The sequence below is a fragment of the Urocitellus parryii genome, chromosome 11, assembly GCF_045843805.1.
Source record: "Urocitellus parryii isolate mUroPar1 chromosome 11, mUroPar1.hap1, whole genome shotgun sequence".
Classification (NCBI taxonomy): domain Eukaryota; kingdom Metazoa; phylum Chordata; class Mammalia; order Rodentia; family Sciuridae; genus Urocitellus; species Urocitellus parryii.
This window is the reverse complement of record NC_135541.1, coordinates 102,172,780-102,185,175: the sequence shown is the minus strand read 5'-3', so window position 1 is coordinate 102,185,175 and position 12,396 is coordinate 102,172,780. Positions and strand designations below refer to the sequence as shown.

Below are 12,396 nucleotides of genomic sequence, written 5' to 3'. Positions count from 1 at the left end.
CAAAAATAGTTATGGTCACTGAGGAAAAAGAGACACAGAATAAAAAAGGGAAGTATAGAGCCTTGAAAAAGCCTGTGTTTATGGGTTAGGAATACAGAAGAGGAAGCGGTGGTGTCATGGTAGGCACATGGTGTGTTGGATGCCACAGGGCAAGTGGCCAAAGTGAATGACACCAGAGAGGGCTCTGCTGGGTTGGATGGTAGCAGGCCTTGGGGGAGCCTCAGATATTCATTTTCAAGGTCGCAGAGAGTGTTGAGACCAAGATGCATGGAATAAAAAGTAAATTCATAAAATATGGCCAACTGAAAATATTCTTTTTATAAACTGAACTAGTAAAGGCGAGAAGGTTAAGGAAGTAAATTCTAGAGTAGAGACATATTTAGACTAAGGAGAAGTCACCATTTGAGTGAGAAACATTGTCCTCTCTTATACTGTCTATGAAGGAAGGGCCCAGCGTGTATAGAAAGAGTGGGACCAAGAACAAGGACGCTCATGGAGGGTCAGCTGTGGGGAATAGGCAGAAGAAACAGAGAAATGGGAGCAGATGAAAGGCACTGGAAGGAGATGGGATGGAATGAAGGCAAGAAGGGGGTGGTGATGTTGAAGGCAAGGACGATTTAAGAAGCTAAGAGGGAAGACAGGAAAAACTTGACACATATCCCCCAGGGCACTATGTAATGATGATTGAAGGAAAAAAGAATTGCTGAATGATCCTGCATTTAGATCTGATGCTACTTTTGAGGCCTCCTCTTTGTCATCTTGGTCTTAGTTGTGAGGGTCCCTACCCCACTGCCCGCTGCTCAGTCTCTTCCCTGTACTCGAGCTGTCTGCAGGACCCCAGTCTTGGGGATTAGTGGACCGAGTTAGTCAGTCCCATCACTGTAACAAATACCTGAGATGATCAACTTAGGGAAAAAAGGTGTATAAAGTCCACGGTAGGTTGGCCCCATTGTTTTGAGCCTGTGGCAATGCAGCACTTCATGGTAGAAGTGCATGGCACAGCAAAACTGCTCACCATGGCCAAGAAGTAAGAGAGAGAGGAGGAAGAAGGAACTGGGATCCCTGGTGACCTAAAGACTTCCACTAGACCCTACCTCTTAAAGGTTTCACCACCTCCCAATAGTGTCACAGCAGGGACCAAGCCTTTAATACATGGGCCATGTGGGGACCATGTGATAAAATCCAGACCATACCATGGGCCAGAGAGAGCTGTGGCAGACCTTCCTGAGCTGCTGATAACTTCTAGTCTGGAATGTTCCTGACTGGAATATTAGCCATCCACTGTCCCACATAAAGTCTCCATTGCTATTGTTTTTCAGCGACTTTGAAAGCTACCTTATCTGTTGACTTTTGCAGTGATTTTGGCTACTTCCGTCCAGAAAATGACTCAAAGTGTGTGGAACAGCCAGAGCTGAAGGGGCATGACCTAGAGTTTTGTCTGTACGGGAGAGAAGAGCACCTGACGACAAATGGGTGAGACCGCCCTTCCTCCCTCACGGTGGCAAAAGAATCATCATTGATCTGAGTGACAACTGCATCTCTCCACACAGACCCAAGCAGTATTCCCAGCACTCATGAAAGCACAGCCTGGTAGAGCTTAATGTGATGATAGAAATGTTCTGTGAGCTGTGGGAACCCTAACCATGTGGGCTGTCGACACTAGTGCAGCTGAGGAGCTGAGATTTTCATTGTAATTAATTTTAATTTAAATATCTATCATCTGGGACAGTATGACCCTAGAGGAGCCTTTTTATGCCTCCCCTCTGATAAATTTCAACACCCCCCCTCATCTTTGCTCCACTTGTTAGTGAGCATTCTCTGGGTCATAGTTCTTTGGCATGGATTCTTAAGGTAGAATGAACAGACAGGTTCCCAGCAGCAAGGGATAGAGATGCTTGGTCTGCTCAAGCCCCAAAGCTGCACAGAATATCCCCATGAACATCCCTGTCCCTGACCTGAAGGACAACACGTTACCAAGCTAGACCTGTACTGCACCATGCAGTATGCCAATCATGGAACAACATGTTTTGCGTAAGAGAAAGAGTTTATTCACAAGATGGCCACGAGTGTGGAGATTGGAGAACAAGTCTCAGATCATCTCCCTGTGGACAGGATTTAGGGCTACTTATGGGATAAAGAAGCATGATGTTTTAAGGCATGGGGAAAAGTGACTAGGGGTGCAGTGGTCTGCATGTACATAGTCAATCTTCATAGCTCTTCCATAGGACACATGTTCTATGGAAAATGGTGGTGGTAGCATGGTTTCAGGGCTGTTTTTGGCTTTCTTCCACCATGCGGCCAGCGCAATGGTTTCATTAATGAGGTTCTTGGCATAAAAGTTAGAAGAGATCGAAATAAAACACACAGACTCAGTTACCTTATTTCTATTGCCAGGTCCGAGACGGCTCCCCTCTCTGGTTCCCTCCTCTAACCGCCCAGCAGGGCAGCAAGGATTACTCAGGGCTAGCAGGAGAGAGAGAGATTGAACATGCCTGGGAGTAGCTTTTTATTGGGGAACAAGAGATTCAGGGGAGAATTCCATCCAATGAAGGTTGAGGAGGGAGTGCACTCCAAGGTCAGGGTCAGTGATTGGGCCCCCTGGGTCAGTGGTCAGGCACACCCCCACACAGATGGGTTCTCTCATCAGGAAAGGGCTGGGAAAGTTCCGACACAGCCAGAACGCCTCAGACCCTTAACGGGAGCCACCCAATCACGTGTCAGAAATGGCTTCCCACACTTTCTGATGTCAAAAGATCATCTATTCAATTGTATATAAAAAAAAAAACAATACAAAATGTCACCTATCGCACACCTGAAGAGACTCAAGTGAAGAATATGCGGCTTCAACAAAAGCAGCCTTTAAGTCCCTGAAAAGTAACCCAAATAACTCTTATCATGACCTGTACGTTATGTTGTCTTTAGCAAAGCCAGTGGGGACTAATACTATATTGCCCAGTTGCATGACCTCCAAAATTGATGATTTTTAAAGTCAACTTAAAATCAAGTAAGAACAAATGAAGCTAGAGGGTTTACTTGGGGTTTCTCTCTGCATCATAAGGACAAGAAACTTTTCTGCAGTTTTTAAAGTCTTGTTTCTAGGAAATAGGCAAGAGTCCGGAATATATTCTTGTTTTCTATTAACAGATCTACCTTTCTTTCTTTCTTCCCTCCCTAATTTCTTTCTTTGCATCTCTTAAGCATTTTATTATAAAAAAAAAACTGGAACTCATATACATAAACTGATATGAAATAAAAATTCATCATACATATACTTCAATTTTTAGTTTGACCTATTAGCAGATCTTTAGCTTCATTGATTTTGTCTGCCATATAAGGAGATCCTCCTTTGGAGGAGTTAATAGTACATTCTGTTGATGAACATCTCTTATTCTTCATTACTGGCAGTAGGGCTTATATATAGTTTCTGCTTTCTATTTTGTCATTTTGGGTTCAAATCCACCTCTGTAATGGCCATCGCTGAAGGCAGATTCTGGTGGACTTTGAGAAGCTTGTTTTACGTGAGGCTCTGCACACGAATAGCTTGCGAGTCACAAAGGCCTGCACCAGAAGGAGTCAGTTGAGTGCTACCATCGTACTAGCCTCAGCTTGGGTTGGTGCCCCTGACTCCAGCAGGAACGCAGAGCACCCTAGCCCAGGGGCCACAGCCACTATCTATATGCCTTTACCAGAAGGCACCACAGCCACCAGGAGGCAGAGAGCCTTGTGAACCAATCTCTGCCTTTCAGGTACCGGAAAATTCCAGGAGACAGATGCCAAGGTGGGGTGAATCCAGCTCGAGAAGTAAAAGACTTGAAAAAGAAGTGCACGAGCAACTATCTGAGTCCCAAAAAGCAGGTATGTTAAAATAGAGCGAGTTTTTAGTACAAGCTGGATTTTTGTGTTCTGTCAATGTTATAGCATCAAGAATTTTGCTACTGACACAATGTGGCCAAACTTCCTGCCAGACTTCCCTGTACACAGGCAGACTGTTAAAATGAAGGACAGGCCCCTTAACCCAATGATAATTCATCCCACTAAAGCTCTCTTTTGTTGGGGAAAAATGGTGTTCTAAAATGTTGCAAAAGTCTTAGAAGCATTGAGTTGTGGAAATTTCTGAAGCTGAGTCTTTTAGGAAAAAAACTCAAGAAGGATAGCTGTTGGTTTATAATGTATGCATGGGTTGAAATATCACACTGTACTCTGCTAATATGTACAATTATTACATATTTTTTAAGAGAAAGAGAGGAGAGAATTTTTTTGAGAGAGAGCAATTATTACATATTAATCAAAAATTTAAAAAATAAATTTTAAAAAAAAGTTTGGTTATAAGGGCCATGACCAGGAGTTGTACACATGCAGAGAAGAGTTTTAGACCGTAGGTAGAGTGAGTCTTTGTGCTGAGTCATACCAAGAATATTCAGAATGAAAAAATGAACCATAGTCATAATGGGCTAGTTTTGCTTTAGATGCAAATTTGGAGGCTGATTACAAATTGTGGTACTGAACTGTCTGGTTGGGATTTGGAGATATTGTGAAGAAAGCTCTTGATAAATAAGCTGTGGACCAGCTGTGTGACTTGGGGAGATAAACTGTGGGATCTGCTTCCTCATCTGAAATATGAAAGGTTGAGCCAGACAATCTATAGTCACCTCCTTTCTGCTATTCCACGGGATGAGACCAACAAGGGTGGGATTAAGAAGGCAACTGGAAAAGAGTGTGTGGGTGTGCGTATTTGCAAGAGGGCAAGTTCTTCTGAGCCCCTGTCCTGGACTCCTGGTGGCTGTCCTCAGAGTGTTTGTGTGTGTGATTGCACAGGATTCCCGCCCATAGGGACACAGCTTGTCCCAGAATCCAGCTCCACCTCCTCTTGGATAAATTGAAAACATACACTTCCTATCTCCCACCCAGAAGCAGGTAGGTTACACTCAAACAATGATATGATAAGGCATATTTGTAAACACAAAATTTGAATAGAAACATAAATCTTGGTGTCATAGAATGGACTGCCTGGATAGCATTGACATAGCTTCCTCCCCATGATAGCCCTGTTCTAGATTTGTTCAGCCCACTACTACCACAGTCTCCCTTTCCTGCTCCATCCACCCTTAAGCTGAAAGACTTGCAGACAAAGAATGTAGAACACTCAAAATTACTGTATTCAATCTAGGCAGTTGCCAGCATTGATGCCCTACCTTTGCAGCTTCCAGGCAGTGGAGCTCAGACTCCCCTCTGCCAGCTCTGATGCTCTCCTGGTAACACTGAGATGGTTCATTGTGGGAGTTGGAAAAGTACCATCAATAAGTACCTTGGGGTACTGGGTTGTGGCCCAGCGGTAGAGCACTCGCCTAGCATATGCAAGGCCCTGGGTTCGATCCTCAGCACCACATAAAAATGAATAAAATAAAGGTATTGTGTCCAACTACAACTAAAAAATAATAATAAAAAAATAAGTACCTTGGACTGTAGATCATTCTCAGAGAAACAGGGAACAACAACCTCTTCAAATGCAGTCCTAGAGTATGTAGAATATGCATGCCTAAAAGCCTTTGTGTTTGTGTTTTGATTTATCAAGAATTCCAAGTCAAATTCTGTTCCAATTATCTTGGCCATCGTGGGATTGATGCTGGTCACAGTCGTAGCAGGAGTGCTCATTGTGAAGAAATATGTGTGTGGTGGAAGGTAAGGAACACAGAAGTAGGCCAGAGGTACCGAATCCAAACCAGAAATTCAATACAGCATGTATGGTTGGGTCTGCCTTTGGCAAAAAGTTGGTAGTGGAAATGATGTTCCTAAAAAAATTAGGCCTAAACCAGGTGCAGTGGCACAGGCCTGTAATCCCAGTGGCTCTGGAAGCTGAGGCAGAAGGATCATGAGTTCAAAGCCATCCTTTTGGCGCTGGCCTAAGCAACTTGATGAGACCCTGTCTCAAAATATAAAAAGAGCTGGGGATGTGCCTCAGTGGTTAAGTGCCCCTGGGTTCAATCCCTGGTACAAAAAAAAAAAAGGCCTAAATCTTCTCATATCTCATATTTCCCATGTGTCACCAGAGGGCTGTGCTGCCTATATGTGCAGCTCACTCCATGAGTGTACAAAACTGGAAAAATCCACAGTCCTATAAGAAGAGCACCGCTACTCCCCACGTGAGACTAACAAAGGTTTCCACCCACAGGTTCCTTGTGCACAGGTACTCAGTACTACAGCAGCACGCAGAGGCTGATGGTGTGGATGCTTTGGACACAACCTCTCATGCTAATAAAAGTGGTTATCATGACGACTCAGATGAGGTGAGGCCATTTCTTCTTGAGGAATTGCCTAAAATGATTCATCTACTCATGACCAGTCTATCATTTGGGCAAAAGAGGGTATAAGTAGGAGCAGCACCTTAATGACTGTAGGATTCAACCAACCCAGAAACTGGATAATTGCCTTCAGAATAGAAACTTTTTAATCTGTCAGTAATCTGTCAATAATATGACTTCTTTTTCAGGACCTCCTGGAATAGCTGTTCAAAGGAGCTGGGACCAAGCATGGATAGTGGAACCACAGTACCTCTTACACTCCCTGTGGCTCCAACTTGGGGGAAATAAATTTCCCACTGCGAGGGACCCAGCTCTGTTTCTGCTGCTTCCATCAAAGCCAAAAGGACCTTCACTAAGGAAATGCAGGGTGGGGGTGGGGAACCCTGAGTACAATTGGCTCTGAGGGGAGGGGGATTTAAATTCTTTAACGTCATTTCAAGTTCTGTCTTTCTTTTAAAGTATGGGCTTTGGGGTTTTGTTTTATTTTTAAGGGAAACCAAATGGAATTTGAAGGGACTATTTCACTAACTCCACTCTTGCATGTTCTGCGTGGGGCCCAGCCCAGGGCATCTGCCTACTTCAGCATCAACGTACCCAGTGCTGTCCCTGGGCTCTGCTGGCCACGTGGAGCAGCTGTGCAGCAGGAAACCACTGCAGTGACAGCACACAGCCTGGCCGCTTTTCTCCATTTGGGGACAGCCTGGCCCCAAGAACATTGCACACCAGCTCCTCACACAGAGCCCGATGCTGCTTCTCCCCCTCTCCAGGGACCGTAGACCACAGTGATTTTTCTTTTCCCCTGTTTAATTAGGCAATACCCTTGTTAATTGCCCTTTGGCAACTAACTAAACCATGTGCTTCCAAGACACTAAATCAGGAAAACTTACAGGGCAATATTTTTAACTTGGGGCAGGAAGAAGGGAGCAACAGAGAATTGACTAGATTTAGCACCTATTAAAGGCGAAAAACTGGCTGCTTCTGAGGTCCTTCAAGCTGTGCTTTGTGTGTGTGCCAGTGGACTTGCTCAAGGACAGGGTGCAGGCATGGCCTGGAAGTGTGCCCAGACTCAATCATCTCTCGGCTGAAGTTGGTCAGTGAGCACACTGTGCCGCGCTGAGGACTGGCCCTCGGTCTTCCCTTTGCTCCTGGTGTGTTGGCTCCTTGCTGAACATTACAGTGGCTGCCCATCCGCCGCCTCCTTGGTTGCTATTGTACGTGGAGCCAGAACAAGAGTTGTCTTCAGATTTATAGACTTTTTTTTTTTTAATCAGAATTTTCTGACCAGGCCCTCCTTCTCACCCCTTTCCCCAGCTTTGCCAAGTCATTTGTTGGCATGAAACTTTTGGCTGAACCAATCAAAAACACACTTCCAGTCTGGATACTTTGGGATCATATTTTAAATTTAAGGAAGTTTTCCATTTGACATTTTCCCAAATTAAACAAATTCTAGAATGCAGTTGGGTGGATTTGGGGGTGGCCAGATAGTAATGGAAAGCTGGAATAATTAGTTTTAATACAGCTTGGATATTTGCTATACAGTAATATAGTGTGGTCAGTCTTTGGTCTTACCAAACCTGTTGTGCTGGTCACAGGTTTCTCCTGATAATTATGATTAGGACATTCTTCAGTAAGATGCCATTTTGCTGCTAGTTCGTTTTGTGGCTAGAAAGACAGTAAAAAGTAAATGTGCCAAATTAACTTTTGTCAGAATGTGAGAGCAGATGGCTAAGTTCTTTCCTCTCCAGAATGGAGGAACAGCAGCAAGGACAGAGGAGGAGGAAGTGGATAGAAAATTTTGAGACTTTGAAATTGCAGTAAAATTACATGAGTCAGGGAGTTTCAACTAGAAAGTGAAGTTAGGGCAGTTTTTTGTTTTTTTTTAAGAATTAATATTTGTGAGGGCTAGAATTCATTCATTTTGTAATTCGTTCATTTTGCGTGGTTTTAAATTTTTAAATGATTCCAAAGATCACCAGCTCAAAAATGATGAAAGTGTCAGCCTCTGTCCCACCCTCAACTCCTGCTCAAAGTGAATTCAGTGCCCAGAAAACACCTATTAACACCACATGCCCTTTCTCCCAGCATTTACCCAGATAGATGGGGGGTAGGTGTGCCAATACACAATAATCCTCATATTAGTTTTAAGATGTAGGAAAATTGATATTCTTCTCTGAACAGATAACATTAAGGTTCTTTGCTTATAATACCTGGGATTTCTGTAGAATTTGGCAATTTTCAGAGCACCCCCACACACACACATTCTTGTGGTGGAGCGAGGAAGCAAACTTGAGTCTGTCGTTCAGGGTCCCTGTGCGTGAGGAGCAGCAGCGCTGGTCGGCTGTCTTCAGAACTCTGGAGAATCATCCACGCTGGCAGGTTCTGAGTGCTTGACACGGGCTTCTTTCTTATAGATTACTTGCTGTTCTTGAGGACAGAGATCAGTGTCATTTCTTTCAGAGCATTACTTAGCACCTTTTTATTTTCTTTTGGGGAAACAGAAAAGTTTATTCTCCTGTTTTTTTATGGCTGGAAACAAAAGTAATGGTAATCATGAATGTGTGTCAGGAAAGACCCCTCCTCTAGTGAAGGGTCACTACTGAGGAAAAGAGAAGTGAGTCTCATGGAAGGCCCCCTTCTCCTGCCTGCTGCTTCCACCCCTGCCTGGCTGGCTCTGTTGGCTAGAGGACCGTCTGCAAGCCTGGCCTTTTTTGGCCAGTTCACTTTCGATGTCAGCCCACTCAGTCACAAGTATGTGCCCTCGGCCAGAAAGTAAAACAGTCTAAATCCATTATAGCTTCTAAAATTAAAAAACAAAAACACTATTTTGTCCTACTCAGGTTAGGAGCATCGTCCTTTACTTGAAGGTAAAACCTAGTATATTGTTGTGTAAACTCCTAGGCTTGATGGTAGCAGAAGAAATTATTTCTGGAGGCTTGAACAGTAGAATTTAGCAGTGTTAGGTAGGTTGGACATGTCAGACAGTCTTAAGTCATCTGAGCTCTTAAATCCAAAACTCGATGTCCTTCCTACTTAAGATGTAGGGAACTTTTGGTTTTTACCAAGACCAGAGACCAGGACTGAATATGCCTAAGCTGTGAATTGATCAGGGACACTACTCAGAAGAGTAGAAGCCTTTGAAGAGTTTGGTTGCTGAAGGGTGGGCTCAGGAACTACAGCTGAGTCCCTATAACTGAACTCTGTGGTTGCTGCCTGCCCCTGAATAGACTTTCTCTTATTTAGGTTTTCCTATGGGTCTCTGCATGCCCCCAAATGGGCTTTCATCCCTGACAGGTTAGCATCAGGGATCAGTGCATCCCTCCGTCTCCTGCACTGGGCCTGTAAACATCCCATAGCCTGTGTCAAGACACCAGGATGCAGAGAGGGGCAGAGGGCCATCCACACTAGTCCCAGGGTAACAGGCTTCAGTCACTTGATTATTTCCTAGGCAAGCTAGCCTGATAGAGCATGCCTCTCTTTTCTTTAGGAGCGCTCTGCAGGGCCCTGCCCTCTACACAAGGCTAAAACCTCGCCAGCTCCTTGTCAGCACAGCCCTCTCATCTCCATGTTAAGCCAGGGTACTTGGAACTGTTAAAATAGGAAGGAATGCAACTTTTCAGCTTTCTACCACCTTCCTTCCAGGAGGAAAGTTAACATGGACTTAACTGTCCTTTGAACAAACCAAAGTTTGAGATTTGCCATATGAGGTAGCGACAGGGAGGGCCAGAGTCCGCAGGTGCCAGACTTTCTGTTCCATCTGCCATTATTTTGCCTAGTGCAGGCAGCTCCTGGAGCATCATCCTGCCCTTGCAGAGCCCAGGCCCTGCCCTCATGAGGGATAATTGAAATAGCCGGAGCATGTAGATTTCTCGGTTATGTTGCATAACAATAAGAACTAGAGCATTAATTTGAAATTGTCTTCAATAATTTGCTGTATGCATTTTCTTCACACCAGTACATTCTCAAGCGTCCTTGTTTATATGGAATAACATAAACTAACCTGTACCTTTATATATATATGTGTGTACATATATACATGTATAAACTGTATAGTGTACATGTTAATGATTTATTGATATGCCCCAAATCTTTAATGCAGTTCTCATCTTCCGCATGCCCTCAATTGTGGTCAAGTGACTTTATGTCCCCTGGCGGTTCTGCTCACCTCCTGTGTTGGAGCCTCCAGGGAGGAGGGTTTGGGTCATTCTCTCCTTATCCTCGTGCACAGAAATGCTCAGGGTCCCCATGTGCCTGTTCATCCCTCTCTGGTCTCTTGTTCCCTTTCTGAGCATGTGGTCCCTTCCCAAGCCATCCTATGAAAGTGTATAGCAGTATTAAGATCATTACTGCATGTGTGCTGAAAAACCCAAGTTTTCTGTTCCTTTGGGACGGAAAATTGCATGTGAGGTGGAATAATCAAGTTTCAGTGACCCATGTCAGTTACACAGCAAAGCCAGACCCCATAATGCAATTCCACAAAATGGAAATAAAACTGAAATTTCTTTATCATTGTGTAAATAAATCTGGATGTGTTTAACTTTGTACTGGTAATTTTATGTATATTTGCAATATTTGGGTTAGAAATAAAACAGACTGGACTTTGTTACCTGATCTACTGAGATGACTAAACTATGGTTTGTTAATAGGATAGCTTTTCGTGTTTTCTAGCTTTGAGAACCGAACTCCAGCTACCAGAAAAAAAAAAAATTAAGAGCTAGGACTGTGCATTTATGAAAGGTATTAGATACTTTATAGGGAAAATGAGTCCCCCCCAAAGTGAGTTGTTTCTGCTAAAAATTATCCAACTTTCTTGTCCTTCATTTTCTTGTTTTTCATGCTCGAAAAGATCCACCTCCTACAGAGTTTGTGAGACCAACGCTCTTGTTCTCACCTTCAGGAAATCTGGCAGATCCACCCACACACCTTCTCTAGTTTCCTTTGCTTCTGGACACAGCAACACATTGTTGCTCTCCCAACTTCTGTTCCTTGTAGCAGAGTTGACAAATTACAACACTGGAAGTTGAACTTTGATAGCTTTTGGTCCCCCCTTAGGTTTCACTTGCTACTCTGACTCCCAGTCTTTTTTTTTTTTTTTTTTTTTTTTTTTTTTAGAGAGTGAGAGAGGAGAGAGAGAGAGAGAGAGAGAGAGAGAGAGAGAGAGAGAGAAAGAGAATTTTTTAATATTTATTTTTTAGTTCTCGGCGGACACAACATCTTTGTTGGTATGTGGTGCTGAGGATCGAACCCGGGCCGCACGCATGCCAGGCGAGCGCGCTACCGCTTGAGCCACATCCCCAGCCCACCTGACTCCCAGTCTTGCAAATGTTGCCTGTAGGAGGGTTCCTGCCGCTCACCCTGAGCCCTTAGCCATCCACCCTGCCATTCCAGAGCAGTGTTTCCATTACTGCTCCAGCATCTTGGTCTGGAGATGACAGGGCAAAGCCCTGTGCTTGAAGGGACCACCCTCTGGTGAGAGAGTTCTGTCTCATGAGATTATCTGGAATAGATTAAGGAATCCTACCATAATGAGCTAAGACTGCACCAAAATATGTTTTTGTTTTTGTTTGTTTTGTTTTCTGTTTTTGTTTTTTTAATGCAGATTCCTGGATTCTACCCAGACTGATAAGAATTTCTACTGGGCAGACCTAAGGAATCTGCATTTTATTTTATCTTTGCAATAATGAGGCTTAAACCCAGGGCCTTATACATGCAAGGCAAGCACTGAGCTACAACCCCAGCCCAGGAATCTGCAGTTTAAATTTGATTCTTTACACCTTCATTGCTACAAAAGGTTAGGACTGAAAGCTGTTCCAGCTTCCTCACCAAAATGTGGTTGAGTGAGGTATAAAAAGTGGGTTCCCTGGTTTGGGAGATTACAATTTCTAGGGGTCTGTGCTGGGTTGGATGAGAAAAAGGTCAGAGACCTTCAGACCTTCTCTGACATGACACAAGTCTAACCTTTTCCCAACCAAACCAGACCCAGAGGTCAACCTTCACAGCTGCCCTCTTCAGCCATCCCAGCCCCTGATGAACAGATTCCTGACACCAAAGCACATCTATAGGTTGTTCTGAACCACAGACTATCCAGAGTTCAAAGAAA

At 44.0% G+C, this 12,396-nt stretch overlaps 1 protein-coding gene across 2 annotated transcripts in view; it reads left to right on the top strand.

The window, feature by feature from the left end:
* The window catches only part of Sort1 (sortilin 1), a 69,046-nt gene extending 58,139 nt beyond the window's left edge, over nucleotides 1-10,907 (top strand). For both annotated transcript variants that reach the window (XM_026402760.2, XM_026402759.2), the window contains exons 16-20: nucleotides 1,357-1,473; nucleotides 3,747-3,855; nucleotides 5,573-5,679; nucleotides 6,170-6,284; nucleotides 6,488-10,907. In XM_026402760.2, coding sequence (XP_026258545.1) covers nucleotides 1,357-1,473; nucleotides 3,747-3,855; nucleotides 5,573-5,679; nucleotides 6,170-6,284; nucleotides 6,488-6,502 — 463 coding nt within the window. In that variant the 3' untranslated portion in view covers nucleotides 6,503-10,907. The remainder of the gene's footprint in view (nucleotides 1-1,356; nucleotides 1,474-3,746; nucleotides 3,856-5,572; nucleotides 5,680-6,169; nucleotides 6,285-6,487) is intronic.
* The last annotated feature ends 1,489 nt before the right edge of the window (nucleotides 10,908-12,396 follow it).